The following is a 16,504-nucleotide window of genomic DNA, read 5'->3' as shown; positions in this document are numbered from 1 at the left end:
ATCTAGGGTGGCACTGGGAAAACACCCTTTCTTATCTAAAGGCCCGACTTTTGGGGTTTCCCCCTGCGCCTCGGCCTTCCCCCACAGTGCCCCTGGGAGGAGGCCGAGAGAGGCTTCTTCCTGCGGCACCGGCTGCGCCCCCCCCCCCCCCGTTTCAGGGTGTGGTCAACTCACCTGGAGGGGTCAGGATTTAGGGTCTCACTGGTGCGGGGACCCCCGCCCCCTTCGCCGTTTCTCCCTGAGCATGGTGTGGGGTTTGCATGTGGCTAGGGGCTTGCTGCTCTGCCCACTGTCCGAGGCTGAGGTGCTTTCTCCCCTAGGGGTCCCTGGTGCCCACAGTGTTCCAGGCGCCTCAAGTCGCTCGCTCCTGGGACTTCAGGGCCCTGGTGTGAGCCTTACCCCAGAGGGACTCCTGGCTGACCTGCTTCACTTATGGGGGCTCGCTTAGGTCCTGAGCAGCCCACACCTCTTGACGTTTCCAGGGAAGCTGATGCAGGCCTGTGTCTTTCCCCACTTTGCAGCTGTCAGGGAGTCAGGCAGAGCCCTGGCGGAGCTGCCCTCTGATGGAAAGTCAAGTCCTCCCCGCAGCCCTGGGGTGGACTTTCTGAAGGCTACCCTAGAGCTTCTGGGGTTCCCTGGAAAATCTGGGCAACTGCTTCTATCTGAAGGAAAAGTAGGGAAGGAGCCTAAAGACATTGAAATTCAGAACTCCTGGCGTTAGGATGGTCTGAATGAGACCTAAGTCTGCCTCAGCAGGAGGAAGCCTCCTTGGGAAGCTGACACTGATGAGGCCTTTCCAACATGAGGTCTGAGTTATTATTTCCAAACCTTTGTATTGAACAGCAGTGCCGGGCAGGGCCAGGAGTGAGACTCACCCCGACTTCCTTCTTACCCTTTCTGCTCTCCCAGCTGCACCACCCCTGGCACAGCTGCAGGACAGCCTAATGTGGGGGTCATGGGGGGAGACTGCCTTCCCTCCGTGTCAACAGAGCTCTCCTCTGTCCACCTCTACGTAGCCAAAATTGCCTGCCAGCGGCTCCTCTATTCTAGGACCCAGGCCTCTGGGGGGAGGTGACCCAGTGCTGTGAACCGCACTAAATGTACAACCACCTACCGCAGCAGACTTGGGGGTTGGGGGGTGGGCTGTGGGGTAAGAGACCGAGAGTTGGGTCTGAGGGACCCAGATGAGAATCTCCCCACATCCTTTTCTCCCTCAGCTCCCAATGAGTCAGGTTTCCGAGGTGTCCCGTCTGGCCACTTTCATTTCCCCTGGTGCTGGGTGGAGGCTGGTACAGAAAGGGGAACTGAGCCACCCATCTTCTGAGGCCTGGGGGCAGGGCTAGAAGCTCTCCCACCCTCCCTGGCCCAGCCTGGAGCTGGGCACTGCTCTGAGGAGAGGCCTGCAGACGGACACATCTTAGCAAGAGGTGGCACTTAGCAGCTACTGCCCAAAAAGCTACTACGGGCCAGGGAATTTCAGGGGAAACTGAGGCTCAGGGCTTCAAGGCCAAAGCAGACCTGGAACAACAGAGGGTGGTCAGCCTTCCAGGCAGGCAGGCCAGGAAGCTTACTAGGGCTTGAGTACCCCCAGGCAGCTGCCCGGCCTCAGCCTCAGTTGGATAGCTTCAGTTGTTAGAAAATTCTTCAACCCAAGGCTGTTCTGGCATTGACTCAAACCCTAATCCCTCTGTGCTCAGCGTTACCTCAGATACTAAGGATAGCTCTTATCCCCACCCATGGGTACCCCGTTTCCTTCCACCATTTCTTGCCTGTCAGGCCACTCACCTCCCAACCTAGCCTACATCACAGCCCAGGCAGCCTTCCTCTGGGGTCTGGTCTCCCTCTCTTTGATCAGAGGGGATCTTGGAGAGAGCAGGGCTGGTGCAGGGGCCAGCTGGAGGAGAGAATGCTTTCAGCATCTCAGGTGTGTGTCAGATGGCTGGTACTTTTTTTTTTTAACTCTTTAAATCCTCACAGGAGGACATGCCCATTGATTTTAGAGAGAGGAGAAGGGAGGGAGGGAGAGAAGGAGAGAGAGAGGGAGAGAGAGAGAGAGAGGGAGAGAGAGAGAGAGAGAAACATCAATGTGAGAAAGAAAGTTTGACCAGTTAGTTGCCTTCCCCGACCCACCGGGGTCCAACCTGCAACTTAGGCATGTGCCCTGACCAGGAATCAAACCCACAACTTTTTAGTGCATGGGATGATGCTCCAACCAACTGGACCACACCAGCTGGTATTTCTTAAGACCTACCTTGGTCCAGCAAATGGCAGGATCCTGGGCTGGGGGAAAGAAGGAAGAAGTGGGAGACAGTCCTGGCCTTGAGGAGGCTGCGCACCCACCTGGAAGGTAAACAAGATGAGGGGTGGGCAGTGCAAGGCTGAGTAAGGACCCCAAACCACTCACCTCAACAAGCGGAGTTCAGGGCCACCCATGGTGCTACAGAGAGTGGAGTGTGAGAGCTGGCATGCCCAACCTGTCTGCCCTTTGTCACCCTTTTTCTAGGCAACATGGCCTCTGGGAATGCCCCTCACCACACCCATCCCTGTGCCACCCTCATCACCACCACCCCTCTCCTTACTTGTGGAGGGTCTTCTGAGGGGAGGGAGGTACCAAGGACCTGGGAGAGAAGCATGGTCCAGGGGATAGTGTGTGCCCTCTTACATACACATGCACACCCACCTACCCAGGTGTGCTCAGAAACTAGAGCCCCAGCGGGAGGTGGCCTGATTTTTCATCCTGCTCAGGCCTTTCTTCCTTACTTGATGAGTCTCATAAGTGGCTCAGAAGTGGTTCAGTCCTTTCTGCCTCTGATTCTGGGCTCCCAGGTTAAGGGCAAGGGCCAGGGTAGATAGAGTGGGACAGGAGGGGGCTCAGGACAGTGAAGAAAAGTTTCTGGTCCTGGATCTGGAGAGGGGCTGGCAGATGGAGGGGAGGGGACACGGTTCCATGTGCCAGCTGTCCTTGACTAGGGAGGCAGAGACTGGCCTAGAGAGGTGGCACTGGCTCCCCATGGTCAGCTGTCAGACCTCACCTCTGTAGTTCCCACAGCTCTGGGCAGCACGCGGCCTGGTAAACACCAGGTGGTTACTAATTGTTGAAAGAATGCATGGCCCAGCATGGCCCAGGAGATCACAGTTGGATTCCCGGTCAAGGCACATGCCTGGGTTGCGGGCTCGATCTCCAGTTGGGCTCATGCAGGAGGCAGCCGATCAATGACTCTCTCATCATTGATGTTTCTCTTTCTCCCTCTCCCTCTCCCTTCCTCTCTCTGAAATCAGTAAGGATATATTAAAAAAAAAAAAGAATGCATGGTTTTTAGGGGAGGAGCCAGCCTAGGAAGCTGATGGCTTTACAAAGATAAGATCTAAGTCTGGTGACCCCTGTCCTGGGGATGGAGGAGGTAGACTGAGTAGGCTGATGGGATTTCTCTCAAGATGTCCAGGTGGCCCGGGCAGTGTGGCTCAGCGGTTGAACATTGACCTATGAACCAGGAGGTCACAGCTCAATTCCCCGTCAATCTCAGGGCACAAGTCCCTGTTGGGGGCTTAATCCCCAGTGGGGGGGTGTTCAGGAGGCAGCCTATCAATGACTCTCATCATTGATGTTTCTCTCTCTCTCCCTTCCTCTCTCTGAAATCAATAAAGATATATTATTAAAAATAAATAAAATAAAAATAAATAAAATAAACACACCACATTTTGGAAAAAAAAAAAAAGATATTCAGGTGGGGGAAGCTTGATCCCTAAGGGAAACCAGCACCTGGAGAAAGGAAGCCCTGAGGACTGGATGTGGAAACCCTCCCTCCATTCGTAGGTCTACCTTGTTCTTGAGCCAGGTTTCCTAGAAGGAGGTTTATCGTGGGAGGAGGGGAGGGAGGGGAAGGAGGGAAGGGAAGGGAGCAGGGTGGGGCAGGGAGAAGCTAAGCGCTAAGAGAGGATGTGGAATCAGCTGGAGGCTGGCTTCAGCCTCACCCTGGGGAGGTCTGCAGCACAGTTTGCTCCATCTAAAGCAAGGGGACAAGACTTTGGTCCCTGTATGTGTGTCAGTCACTCACTGGCTGTGAGCTGTCTCCCAAGGGGATGGCTGGGCCTAGCCTGGAGTGAGACAAGGAGGGCAGGTTTGGAGATGAGCAGTTCCTGTGCCTCTGCTGTGCCAGCGTCCTGGCAGCTGGGGAAGTGATGCCCTGTCTGGTAAAGGGCGCTTGAGTGAGACATCCACTACCGTGTAACCCCCTCTTTCCTTCCCCCCAAAACAGCACAGATGCAGGGACCCTGTGACAAGAGAGCTGATGGAAAGGGAATTGGCTTTGAGCAACTGGATGGACTAGAGAGACTCTAGCCCCCAGTGCTGGGAGGAAGGGAAAGTCCTAACATCATGGCTGGGTCCGAGTGCCCCCACGCCCCTCCGCCAAAGGAGCGGTTAGTGGCATATCTGCTGATGCTCCCCCTCTGGCTTTCTCCTGCAGACCCCTTTGCCATGAACCAACCTGCCCTCGGGGCCCTCCCTCCGCCCCGCCGGGTGCGGCTGAAGCCCTGGCTGGTAGCCCAGGTGAACAGTTGCCAGTACCCAGGCCTTCGGTGGGTCAATGGAGAAAGGAAACTCTTCTCCATCCCCTGGCGCCATGCCACTAGGCATGGCCCCAGCCAGGACGGAGATAACACCATCTTCAAGGTAAGCCTTGGATGGGGGACCACCTGGGCCTCTGAGGCAACCCCCTCTCCCAGAAGAGGACCCCCTCTCCAGAGGACTGGCCACTCACCCAGCTGCCTTGCTGCAGGTGACCCTGGGCCTGGACTAAGGGGACACAGGCATAACTACAGGGTATAGCTTTTCTAACCTGATCCCCAGAGCAAGGTGGGGATTGATGGGCCCCCAGAAGACCTTCCTGTAATTCTTCTACCTCCCCCTTGTTCTTGTCTCGTTCTCATTCCACATGAGTACATGTGCAGTGTGCTTGTTCTATGTACACATACCCTAAGACAGCAGACAGCAGTGTCATTGTAACACCATGAGGTGACTGCTATGTCTGTTTTTTGCTTATATTTCCAGTTTTCTGCACAAGTGCATATATGAAATGCAAATGTAGAATCACACTATATATTCTGTTTTATAACCTGCATTTTTTCACTCAGCATCAGGACCAGCTTTTCTCTCCAACATATGCCTCGTCATTCTCAGGGACCGCCGAAGGTTCCATTGGAGGGCCTAGCACAGTTTAATCACCCAGTCCCAGTTTTTGGACACTTCAGGTTGCTTTTAGTGTTTCAGTGTTGAACACCACATTGCCAGGTACATCCTCTAAACTCCTACCCGTTGCACATCTAAAATGATTTTCTTTGGAGTTACTTCCTAGAGTCAAAAAATGCTGGATCAAAGAGAGTGCTTATTTTTTACTTATTTTTAATCTTCACCCAAGGATATTTTTTCCATTGCTTTTCAGAGGGAGTGGAAGGGAGAGAGAGAGAAACATTGATGTGAGAGACACACATTGATTGGTTGCCTCCCACACACGCCCCAACTGGGCCTGGGGATTGAGCCTGCAACCAAGGTGTGTGCCCTCAGCCAGAATCGAACCCAGGCCAACACTCTAACCACTGAGCCAAATTGGCTAGGTCGAGAGTGCTTATTTTTAAAGCTTTGGATATATATTTCTTAGTCTTTCACTTGATATTTACCTTTTCAAGATTCTTTTTTTTTTTTTAAATCTCAGGCTCTGCCCCTGACCAAATGTATCAGCAACTCTGGATGGAAGGCCTGGGAACCTTTTTATTTTTATTTTTTTATTTTTAGAGCGGAAGGGAGAGGGAGAGCGAGAGAGAAAAACATCTATGTGAGACTGAAACATTGAATTGGCTGCCTCCTGCATTCCCCCTACCAGGATCAAGCCCTCAACCCAGGCATGTGCCCTGACCAGGAATGGAACTCGAGACCTTTTGGTGTACCGGACAATGCCCAACCAACTGAACCACACTGACCAGGGCCTTTTCAAGGTTCTTTTCAAATCCATTTCATATTTTGAATAGTGTAAAAAACTGCAAAATGGTTTACATCGAAAAGTCGCCCTCCCACCCCAGTCCCCAACTACCCACTCCCTCCCTAGAGGCAATTAGTATTATCAGTTTCTTGTTTATCCTTTCTGAGAGAGTTTTGTACATATACAAAATTTTTGTGCATGTATTTATCTTTTCCCCAACTTTTTGCAAAATGATAGAGGTATATGCATACTCTCCTGCACCTCATATTTCCTGAAGATCACAACATGTCAGTATATCAAAAGCTTCCTCCTGCCCTGCTGGCGTGGCTCAGTGGTTGAGCTTCGACCCATGAACCAGGAGGTCATGGTTCAGTTTGGGTCAGGGCACATTCCTGGGTTGGGGGCTCAATCCCCAGTAGGGGGCGTGCAGGAGGCAGCTGATCAATGACTCTCTCATCATTGATGTTTCTATCTCTCTCTCCCTCTCCCTCCCTCTCTCTGAAATCAATTTTAAAAACCCAAAAAACCACACATTAAAAAAAAAGGAGACCTGAGCAGGGCTGGGGGGAGGGGGGGAAGCTTCCTCCTCTTTTCCCCCCTACTGCCCAATATTCCATAATTAATTTACCCAGACCCCCATTGATGGACATTTAGGCTATTTTGGGTCTTTCACTTTTACAAACAGTGCTGCAATGCATAACCTTGCATGTGCAGAATTTTGTGTGGACACTTGTGTATCTGTAGGATAAATTCCCAGTATTTGAATGGCTGGGTTAAAGGTAGAAACATTTGTAAGCCTGATATCAACCAAATTGCTCTCTAAAATAATGATACCAACAATTCAAGTGTATAAAGCCTATCCTAAGCACAGACAGTTAGTTCAGAGAGCTTTATGGGCCCTTGAGTCTTCACAGCCACCCTGTGAGCTGGGCACTATGATGGAGAAACCAAAGCAAAAAAGACCAAGTGACATGCCCCTGGCATACAACTGGTGGGTGGCAGTTTTTGCACTCAAACCCAGTCCCACTCCAGACCCCATGCCCTTGTCCACCATGTCATGTGGTCCTTCCTTAGAGACTGCACCTGCTTACCCTCCAGGAGCAGTGAATGCAATGCCTTTCAAAGCGCCTGATTTCCTTGAGCTTGTTGGAGCCCTGGTGTCTTATCTCCCACCCTGCAGAGGGCACTCAGTGTGTTACTAAAGGTCTCCTCGCACAACCACAACTCCCACCAGCTGGGAGGGGCCAGGCTTTGGTGAGGGGTGAGGTTCTCTATGACCGCCTGTCTTCTCTTCCTGTCCCAGGCCTGGGCCAGGGAGACGGGGAAGTACACGGAGGGGGTGGACGAGGCTGATCCGGCCAAGTGGAAGGCCAACCTGCGCTGTGCCCTTAACAAGAGCCGTGACTTCCGCCTCATCTATGACGGGCCCCGGGACATGCCACCTCAGCCCTACAAGATCTACGAGGTCTGCTCCAATGGCCCCACTCCCGCAGGTATCGTGCCTGGCCCTGTGCGGGCCACCTAGGAGGCTATGCACGAAGGCCCAGAGCCTTTCATGGTGCTGTGGTCAGGCACATGCTGCTAGGTCATAACACAAGGCTTCCAGGAGTCACCTGGGATGGGCCATTTGTGGGGCCAGGAACGGCTTGGCATGGATCAGATCCCCAGTCTGTCTTCCTCAGCCAGCCCTTGTTCTTGGCTCTTGGTGGCCCAGGGAGCTGTGTGCCATGGGGTCAGGGAGGCCCCTACTGGTTCCTGATGTCTGTGCTGCCCTTCACCTCACTGTTTGGGCAGCTCTGGGCAGGGGAGAAGTCACAGCAGGAGCTGCCACATGGGACCCCAATGGCCTTCCTCCTCCCCCACGGACTCCCTTCCTGTCTTTCTCTTCTCTCCCTCCATCTGCAGAGTCACAGCCCAGTGACGATTACATTTGTGGTGCAGGAGAGGAGGAAGAGGAGGAAGAGGAAGAGGTGAGCCTGTCATCCCCCCAGTGTGTGCCTGCCCTGCTGTGGGGGGCCTGGTGGGGGCGCTCTGCTGTGCTCCTCTGCTCCATGACCCAGCAGCCCCCTTCCTCTGGAGCCTGTTGCTTTTCCTGCAGCTCTACTCTCAGTTTCTTCTCTGGGATTCTGAGCATAGAAACAAAGTCACCACCTCAAACCCCCCGGGGCTTTGTTGGTACAAAATGTGCTCACACGTTGTCTGACTGACCCTCACAGCAGTTGGGGCTTAGTAGGTACTATACCTGTTCAGAAGGCAGATGTGGAAACCGAGGCACTGAGGACTCAATGGCCTGCCTGGGGCAGCAGAACTGGGACTGGAGGCAGGGTCTGGCCTTGGCTAAGCTGAAGCCTGGGGAATTGCCTTGTGGTTCTCATGTTATTTCTTTAGCATCAGATCAATTTAATAACCTGTCCTCCCTTCTCTCTCTGGCCTTTTCCCTCCTCTTTTGCCTGTGTCTTCACTTCAGCTCCAGAGGATGTTACCAAGCCTGAGCCTCACAGGTGGGGCCGGGAGGTGGTATGGTTGGGGGCCTAGTATAAGGAGAAGCTGCAGGTACCCTTGGTACCTGGGAGGGGGATGATGGGAAGCTGGGATGGGGGGAGGCCAGGGCTGGGGGTAGGTGGGCCTGGGAGGCAGTTCCTAGAAGTGACATTAGAGCTCTGTCCATCCCCACCCTCTGTAGAAGCAGTGCAGCCTGGCCCTCCCATGGCACCCTATTCTTTACCCAAAGAGGATGTCAAGTGGCCACCCACTCTCCAGCCGCCTGGGGTGCTAGGCCCCCCTGTTCCAGACCCCAGACTCCTGGGCCCTGCCCCTGGCGACCCCGCTGCCTTTGGGGTCCTGCCAGAGGTCCTGCCGAGCCTGCAGCCTGGGCCCCTGGCTGCTAGCCTGCCACCCGCAGGCGAACAACTCTTGCCGGATCTGCTGATCAGCCCCCACATGCTGCCTCGTAAGGACCCAAGGACGGGTGGCCTGGGCTGGGTAATGCGGTGCTGGGGGTTGGCTTGCCAAGAGGTTGGAAGACGGTGAAGAAAAGAACAGATGCCCATGCCAATCCCTCCTTGGGTGGGGGGAGTGAGTGAAGGAGATGACAAGATGACTAGCAGCTGAGCAGAAAGTCAGTTCGCGGCAGCAGAATGGGGAGGGGAGGGGCTCACAGACCGCGTGGTCCTGCCCCTCTGCCCCACAGTTACCGACCTGGAGATCAAGTTCCAGTACCGGGGGCGGCCACCCCGTGCCCTCACCATCAGCAACCCACATGGCTGCCGGCTCTTCTACAGCCAGCTGGAGGCCACCCAGGAGCAGGTGGAGCTCTTTGGCCCCGTGAGCCTGGAGCAAGTGCGCTTCCCCAGCCCTGAGGACATCCCCAGCGACAAGCAGCGCTTCTACACGAACCAGCTGCTGGATGTCCTGGACCGCGGGCTCATCCTCCAGCTACAAGGCCAGGATCTGTATGCCATCCGCCTGTGCCAGTGCAAGGTGTTCTGGACAGGGCCCTGCGCCTCGGCTCACGGCTCACACCCCAACCCCATCCAGCGGGAGGTCAAGACCAAGCTCTTCAGCCTGGAGCATTTTCTCAACGGTGAGTGCCCCACATGGTGTTCCTCCTGGCCTCCTCTCCTCCAGGGGCACGGTTCTCGCCTCTTACTAAGGGTCTTGTTCTCACTGCAGAGCTCATCCTGTTCCAGAAGGGTCAGACCAATAGCCCTCCACCATTCGAAATCTTCTTCTGCTTTGGGGAGGAGTGGCCTGACCTCAAACCCCGGGAGAAGAAGCTCATTACTGTACAGGTATACAACTGTCTCTCAAGCCCCCAACTCTGCTTTGGCTTGAATACTGGGGAATCCTGAGACAAGCCCTTGCCCCACGGTGGAGGCTGAGGGCTCTCTGGGCAGTGGGAACTTGGCGACCAGAGGTAATCAAGGCCCAGGGCTATCTATAGGAACGAAGTAGAAATTGGTGCCCCTTCTTCCTGGTGGACGCAGCCCACCACCTGCCCCCTGGTGGTTGTCCTTGTGCACAGCTGGATTTGACAGACCTATTGGGTTGTCCCTGTTCTCTTTGCTTCCTAGGTGGTGCCTGTAGCAGCTCGTTTGTTGCTGGAGATGTTCTCAGGGGAGCTTTCCTGGTCAGCTGATAGTATCCGGCTACAGATCTCAAACCCAGACCTCAAGGACCACATGGTGGAACAGTTCAAGGAGCTTCATCACATCTGGCAGTCTCAGCAGCAGCTGCAGCCTGTGGCCCAGGCCCCTCCTGCTGACCAGGAGCCCTGGCCAATGCACCCAGTTGGCATGCAATGAGGCTGCAGATAGTGACTGAAACAGGCTTCCTTCCTAGGAGGCTGTGTGGACTGGCATGGAGGTGTGACCGCCTCAGTGGGCACCTGCCTGGCTGCAGGGTCCTATCTCTGGGTTTCTTGGAAGTGGATTTGGGCCAAGGGGAGGGAAGAGAGGCTGGAGTTCCAGGTTCTCCGTGTAGAAGCTGAGGGCAGCCGAAGCCAGTTTTGCTTTGGGGGCTCTGTCTTATGGACATCCCTCTCCTCTGCTGGCTCTGGATGAATTCAGTCATCAACACCAGTGAGCAGGAAATGACCTCTCCCGATGCCAGGGCCTAATTGTACAGAGGAAATTGCCCCAGAGTGACTGAATTTCCTCCGACAGAAAGCCTAGTGCTCTGTGCCAGGTCCCCGGCAGGGCCTCAGCAGAGCATGGGCCTGATTTGGGAGTTCCCTAGTTTGAGCCTCACCTTTCTCCTTCCTGAGACAGATATGAGCACTTAGGTATTATGCTAGATACTTAAGGCTGGCAGCTACCTCCTTCTTGAGAGTACAAGAACCTGGGGTAGAAAGTGGAATTTTATGTATTTTTGGATTAATAAATATTAAAAACAGACTCAGCTATTTCTTTACTTTTTTCAGTACCACTTGCTTCCATGCTGTTTTAACAGACCCTCTTTCTGTTGCCAGCTGGCCCTTTCCCCCAGCACCTGCCCTCGTCTCTGGGGCCATTGACACAGGGAGGGCCTGCCTTCCAGGGTGATGAGTCACTTGGGCCTTCATAAACACTCACCTGGCTGGCTGCTTTCCAGGAGGAAGCTGGCTAAAGCAAGGGTGTGCATTTTTAAGTGTGTGCAGAATCTAAAATCGTGTCCAAAGAAACTTTCCCGTAAGAAATGGTGAAAAGGGCTGGTATTTCAACTCCCTGTAGGACCATTATGACATGCTCAGGTATATTCATATGCTATTAAATAGATTAGGACAATGCATGCAAACTGGCAGCTCATTGTTTGAATCTGGCTCATAGATGTAATTCTCTGGCCTGAACAACTTTGTTATTGTTTACCTTTTTGTTATGGAAGATTTTAAACATTTGTGAAAATAGGGAGAATTGTATGAAATCCTCATGTAGTAGCTTCAACAATGCTCAATTCATAGTCTTTCTCACCTAAACTCCCATCCACACCTCCACCCAGATTATTTTGAGGCAAATCCTATATACATAACATTTCAAGTAAGTAGTCAGAATATATTTCTTAAACACAAAGACATTCTAAAAAACAAAAATATATGAGAAAATTAATTTTTTAAATCAAATATCTTGTTTAAAATGTAAGACATTAGAGAAATTTTCTTCTCTTGCCACTTAATTGTGGAAGAAACTGCGTTGTTCTGTCCTTTGCCTTTGCCTAGCTGCCACTGACTGCATCTCTGTTGCATTGCTGGCATATTATATTTGGCCTCCCGTGCTTCCTGTAAACTGGTACTTTGACCTAGACTCTGGATTCTAGAGGCTCAACTGGATGCAGGTTTTTGTTTTGACTTCCTATTAGTGGGTATTTGAGTTGTTTCCATCTTTAGTTATTATACATCATGCTACAGTTACTAGGCTTGTACATACTTGCACCTTTGCATATTTTTACCAGTGTATCTTTCAGATGGGGCCCCAGAAATGGAATTTCTGGGCCAAAGCACAAATGTGTATAATTTTGCTGGATATTGGCAAAATCCTGATAAACCTCAGTGTGCCTGTTTGCCCAGTCTTGCCAACAGACTGTATCACCTTTTTGGATTTTTGCCAATCTGACAAGTGAGAAATAGTATCTCAGTGCCACTTCTCCACTTATGAGCAAGGCTGAGCATCTACATACGGTTACGTGGCCTGTGTAGACTTTTTTCCCCCCTCACCCGAGGATATTTTTTCCATTGCTTTTCAGAGAGTGGAAGGGAGAGCGAGCGAGATAGAGGGGGAGAGGAACATCGATGTGAGAGAGATACATCGACTAGTTGCCTCTGGCATGTGACTGGGGTCGGGGATGGAGCCTGCAACTGAGGTACATGCCCTTGGCCAGAATCGAACCTGGGACGCTTTAGTCCTCAGGCCGATGCTCTAACCACCGAGCCAAACTGGCCAGGGCCAGACTTTTGTCCTTAAACAATTTTAGAATAGTTTTACACTCAGATTTATGGAAAAGTTGCTAATAGTTCCTATACATCCCACACCCGGTTTCCCCAATTGTTAACCTTACACTACTACGGTATATTTATCACAACTAATGAAACAATATGAATACACTATTAAGTAAATTCCATTCTTTATTCAGATTTAGTTTTTATCTAATATCCTTGTTCTGTTCCAGGATCCCATCCAAGTTATCACATTACATTTAGTCATTGTTCCTTTAGCCTCCACCGGTCCGACCGTTTCTCTGGATTTCCTTGTTTTGGGGGGTATGTCTCAGAATGTCCCTTTTTTGGGACTTATCTGATGTGTTTATCATGGTTTTTGTAAGAAACACCTCAGAGGTGAAGTGTCATCCTCACCACATCATATTGAGGGTGCATACTATCACCTTGACTTTTCACTGCTGATTTTGACCTTGGTCACCTGGTAACGCTTGTCAGGTTTCTCCACTACAAAGCGACTTCTCTTACCCCCTTTTCCATACTGCTCATATGTACAGAGGTTTCAGGATTGTTAACCCAAACCCCTTTAAGAAACTTTACCAACTACAGTGCTAACATACCGTTCCTTCTGTCTTTAGTCTTATTTTTCAGGCACCTTTCTCCTCACTGGCCTGTGCAGCTGTTTCCTCTTTAGGTTGAAATTAGTTGTCAACGCTTTAAAATTAGATGTCACAGATCTGATTTCCAGCTTCTCAGAAAATTGGCAAATTTAGAAAGATTGTCTCACACTCTCCAATGGCAAGAATCAGCTGGAACTTTACATGGGAATGTCCCCCAGTTCAACAGTCCTCTCCGAGCCTGCTTCACTCCTTTCACTGCCTTGTCCTGGAAGGCCTTTGAGTTTGCAACCCTTGATAAACTGTGGAGCAGGGAGACCAAGAATAGCTGACTTATGGAAGCTTGGAAGGAAGATGTGCACTAGGCAACCATTTGTGGACGGACTTCAATACCGCAGGCAGCTCGTGGTTGCTGAAAATCTTCCCTGGATTACTTACTTTTTGACTTCTTAAAAAATAAAATAGAAACAAAAAACAGAAATAGCACACCAGGCTGTCATTTAATATACATCTGTTTTGTAGTAGCCAGTTGCGGCTGAATACTACCGAAAAGAAGTGACAGACATAACCCATTCCAGGAGTTAAAGGCAGGACAATGCAGGTTGGATTTTGCTGCTCCCTGGCTATGCTAGAGTTCAGCTTAGTAGTGGCCTTTGACTGTGCTGGTGGCCTCTGCTAGTGTTGAAGTTGGAACCCACAGAATACCGATGCTCATGGCCCCGGGGATGAACACATCCCTCTAGCACCTAGTAGTTTCCCTGACAAAGTTCATCCCTGTATCCAACTAAACATTCCCTTTCAATTCACGACTCCTGCTTCTAATAAAGCTTTTCATCAACATAAAGAACTTCTCAGTATTCAGAATAGGAGAGGATACTGATGGCTTTTCCAATTTTTGTCAGAGGATTGTTCTTGGAAGCAACTTTATTTGCTGATAATGTATCAAAAAAATCAGGCAAACCTTGTTACATAATCTTGGATTTCTAACTTCTCTGAATTTTCGCTTTCACTTTTTTTTAAAAATATATATATCTTTATTGATTTTGGAGAGAGGAAAGGAGAGGGAGAGAGAGACAGAAACATCAATGATGAGAGTCATTGATCGAGCCCGCAACCCAGGCATGTGCCCTGACTGGGAATCGAACCCCGATCGCCTGGATCCTAGGTCGACGCTCAAGCGCTGAGCCATGCCTGGCTGGGCTCGCTTTCATTTTTGTAGAACGATTCCGTTAAACCAGGGCTACACAAGGTGGACGCGTATGTTGCATTCATGAGATGTTGATGCCATTCAAAAGTTCAAGTGCCTCTATGTCTTATTTACCCTATATTCTCAGTTATTGAACTTTATAGAACAGGTACATAAAAGAAGTTACTTTTCTTTAGTATAACCTTGCTAGGAATAGCCCCAATGGATGATCTGTGTTTCACATAATCATGACTAAAATTTCTTGGCTAAGCCAATCATGGAAATGAGGGAACATGTGGGGACTTTTTGACTTAAGTTCAGGTGCAAGACTCTTGTTCTTCTTCCACTAGTCAATGTTATATAGAAACACAGTATCTACATTAGGGCACCTGATCCCAAACAGTTCCTTTTTAAATTAAAATTTAGATATCTTTGCCAAGCTAAAAAGTAATGGCTATTTTAAGAACTAGTCTGAAACAATCTATGAGACAGTACACAGTGAGGCCTTGACCCAGTAAGATGAGAGTTCTGGTTTTCAAAGCTGTATCTGTGATGTTCTTTACATTAACTAGGATTAACTAGCTACTTTTGAGTAGCTAGAGAGTTGCCTTCCACATGTGTTTTTTTTTCCCAGTCCCAGATACAACTTTCTGTCATAAAAGCCAAATTCCTTAAACAAAAGTCAACTGGCTGTTGCAAAGACCTAGGATTGGACCAGGCTTCAAAAGTTTTACTGTTTACCCAGAATATGAGAGGAATGGCTGGGGTACTGTGCTGATTTCCAGAACATTCACGTTTCCCCCCCTTCCAATAATGCCTCTTTAGAGAGTAAAACTGTGAGTCCCATCGATGTTATATAGGAAAGTTTCACCGATTTCAAATATTAGACGCAGCTCTGCAGTCAAGGTTAATAGCTTAAAGCCCAATTACTGTAACACACTGTATGATCCCATTTATATAAAAACTCAAGAAAATGCAAACTAATCTACAATGACAGAAAGCAGATCAGTGGCTACTTGGGCATGTGGGAAGATGAGAGGCATGAGGAAACTTTTGGGAGCAAAGAATAGGTTGACTATTGTGACTGTTAATGACTTCATGGGTGTATCCTATGTGAAAGCTTATCAACTGTGCACCTTAAACATGTGCAGCTTTCTATATGTCAATTACACTTCACTACAGGTATCTTTTTTTTTTTAAAGATCAAATACTCAGTAGGTTAGGAAACAATCAATCTACTTGGGTGGCCATTGTGGAAAGACTATACCACATTTCTGAGTAACATGCTGAGGGACCCATTCTCTTTTCCACTGAGGCTGTACAAAAAGATAAAATGTAGCATGAAGAGTTTTAGGCTGAACTCGAATAGAAGATGCAGGATGAGCCACTCTCCTGAAATATGAAGGGTCTGTGGCACCGAGGACAGAAGCCTGCCTTTTAAACTCCAGACCCAGACTATCAGATAACAACTAAGACTGTTTACTTAAGTGGTCCAGCTGTACCATTTCAGAACTATGGGGCAGTGAAAGAAAGTAAAAACAAACACTAATTAAATTTTAAAAATTTATTTTCTTTTCTTTTTCTTTTTTTTTCTGTTGTTGTTTTGTTCTTGAGATGGCTACACCACCAGACAGAACAGGGCCCTCATATGTAATGCCTGTGCAGGGCTGCAACTCCTTTAAAACATTAAGATCTGCTTTGGGCTTCCCGCTCCCACCTCATCCCTATGAAGTCAAATAATTTCCCCATTTTTTAGTAAAATACAGTTTAGCCCTGTAAACACTTTTTTCCATATTCCCACCCTCTCTTGTTCGCTCATGTCTGTGGGTGAAACATAAAAAAATCTTAAACTAAAACTTAGAATATACATTTATATCCCACTCACCCCAATTTTGGTTCTTCTCTTCATGGCTGATGATAACCCACCGTGGACTGGAAGTGGATTGAGATTCAATACGGTAGTCAGAGTTGGGACATACATGAATGTGGCCCTAGCAGGCCCTAGTATCACAGACGCGACCATGATATAAAACAGAAAAGGCTCCCTGTTTATTCCTCCCTGGCCAAACAACTCCAAAGGCGATAAGCAATGGCTGGGGCGGACGGGAAAAATTCCTCCTCACTTTCGTAAAAGAGAAGGGGAAGCGGGAAAGAAGGGAGGATGGGAGAGAAAGGGGGCAAAACAATAACCAACCTTGAGACGATCCCGACCCTTTCTTCTTCCGACTGCAGCTAATTAATTCACTTGAATTGCCATTTTCCCTAAGTAACCTTTTTGTTTCACAGAAAGCTGGTACTTTTATTTTTCTGCGTATGCACA

The 16,504-nt window shown here is 49.8% G+C and overlaps 1 protein-coding gene across 1 annotated transcript; it reads left to right on the top strand.

The window, feature by feature from the left end:
- The first annotated feature begins 4,471 nt into the window (after positions 1 to 4,471).
- On the top strand, positions 4,472 to 10,861 carry IRF5 (interferon regulatory factor 5). Its single transcript, XM_016213317.2, has 8 exons — positions 4,472 to 4,672; positions 7,279 to 7,468; positions 7,881 to 7,945; positions 8,443 to 8,476; positions 8,659 to 8,925; positions 9,166 to 9,558; positions 9,648 to 9,766; positions 10,049 to 10,861. Exons 1-8 carry the CDS (start codon positions 4,478 to 4,480, stop codon positions 10,277 to 10,279), a joined length of 1,494 nt encoding a protein of 497 aa, XP_016068803.1. The 5' UTR covers positions 4,472 to 4,477; the 3' UTR covers positions 10,280 to 10,861.
- Positions 10,862 to 16,504: the final 5,643 nt, after the last annotated feature.

This window comes from Miniopterus natalensis, chromosome 10, assembly GCF_054644295.1.
Source record: "Miniopterus natalensis isolate mMinNat1 chromosome 10, mMinNat1.hap1, whole genome shotgun sequence".
NCBI lineage: Eukaryota > Metazoa > Chordata > Mammalia > Chiroptera > Miniopteridae > Miniopterus > Miniopterus natalensis.
Note: the sequence above shows the minus strand (reverse complement) of the source record. Positions and strands in the feature narration are given on the sequence as shown.

Bases quoted from the DNA above. Each gene is read 5' to 3' on its own strand.
- IRF5 (XM_016213317.2), top strand. From the start codon at position 4,478: ATGAACCAACCTGCCCTCGGGGCCCTCCCTCCGCCCCGCCGGGTGCGG. The intron at 4,673-7,278 runs GTAAGCCTTGGA...TTCCTGTCCCAG, and splicing joins GAGATAACACCATCTTCAAG to GCCTGGGCCAGGGAGACGGG. The intron at 8,926-9,165 runs GTAAGGACCCAA...TCTGCCCCACAG, and splicing joins CAGCCCCCACATGCTGCCTC to TTACCGACCTGGAGATCAAG.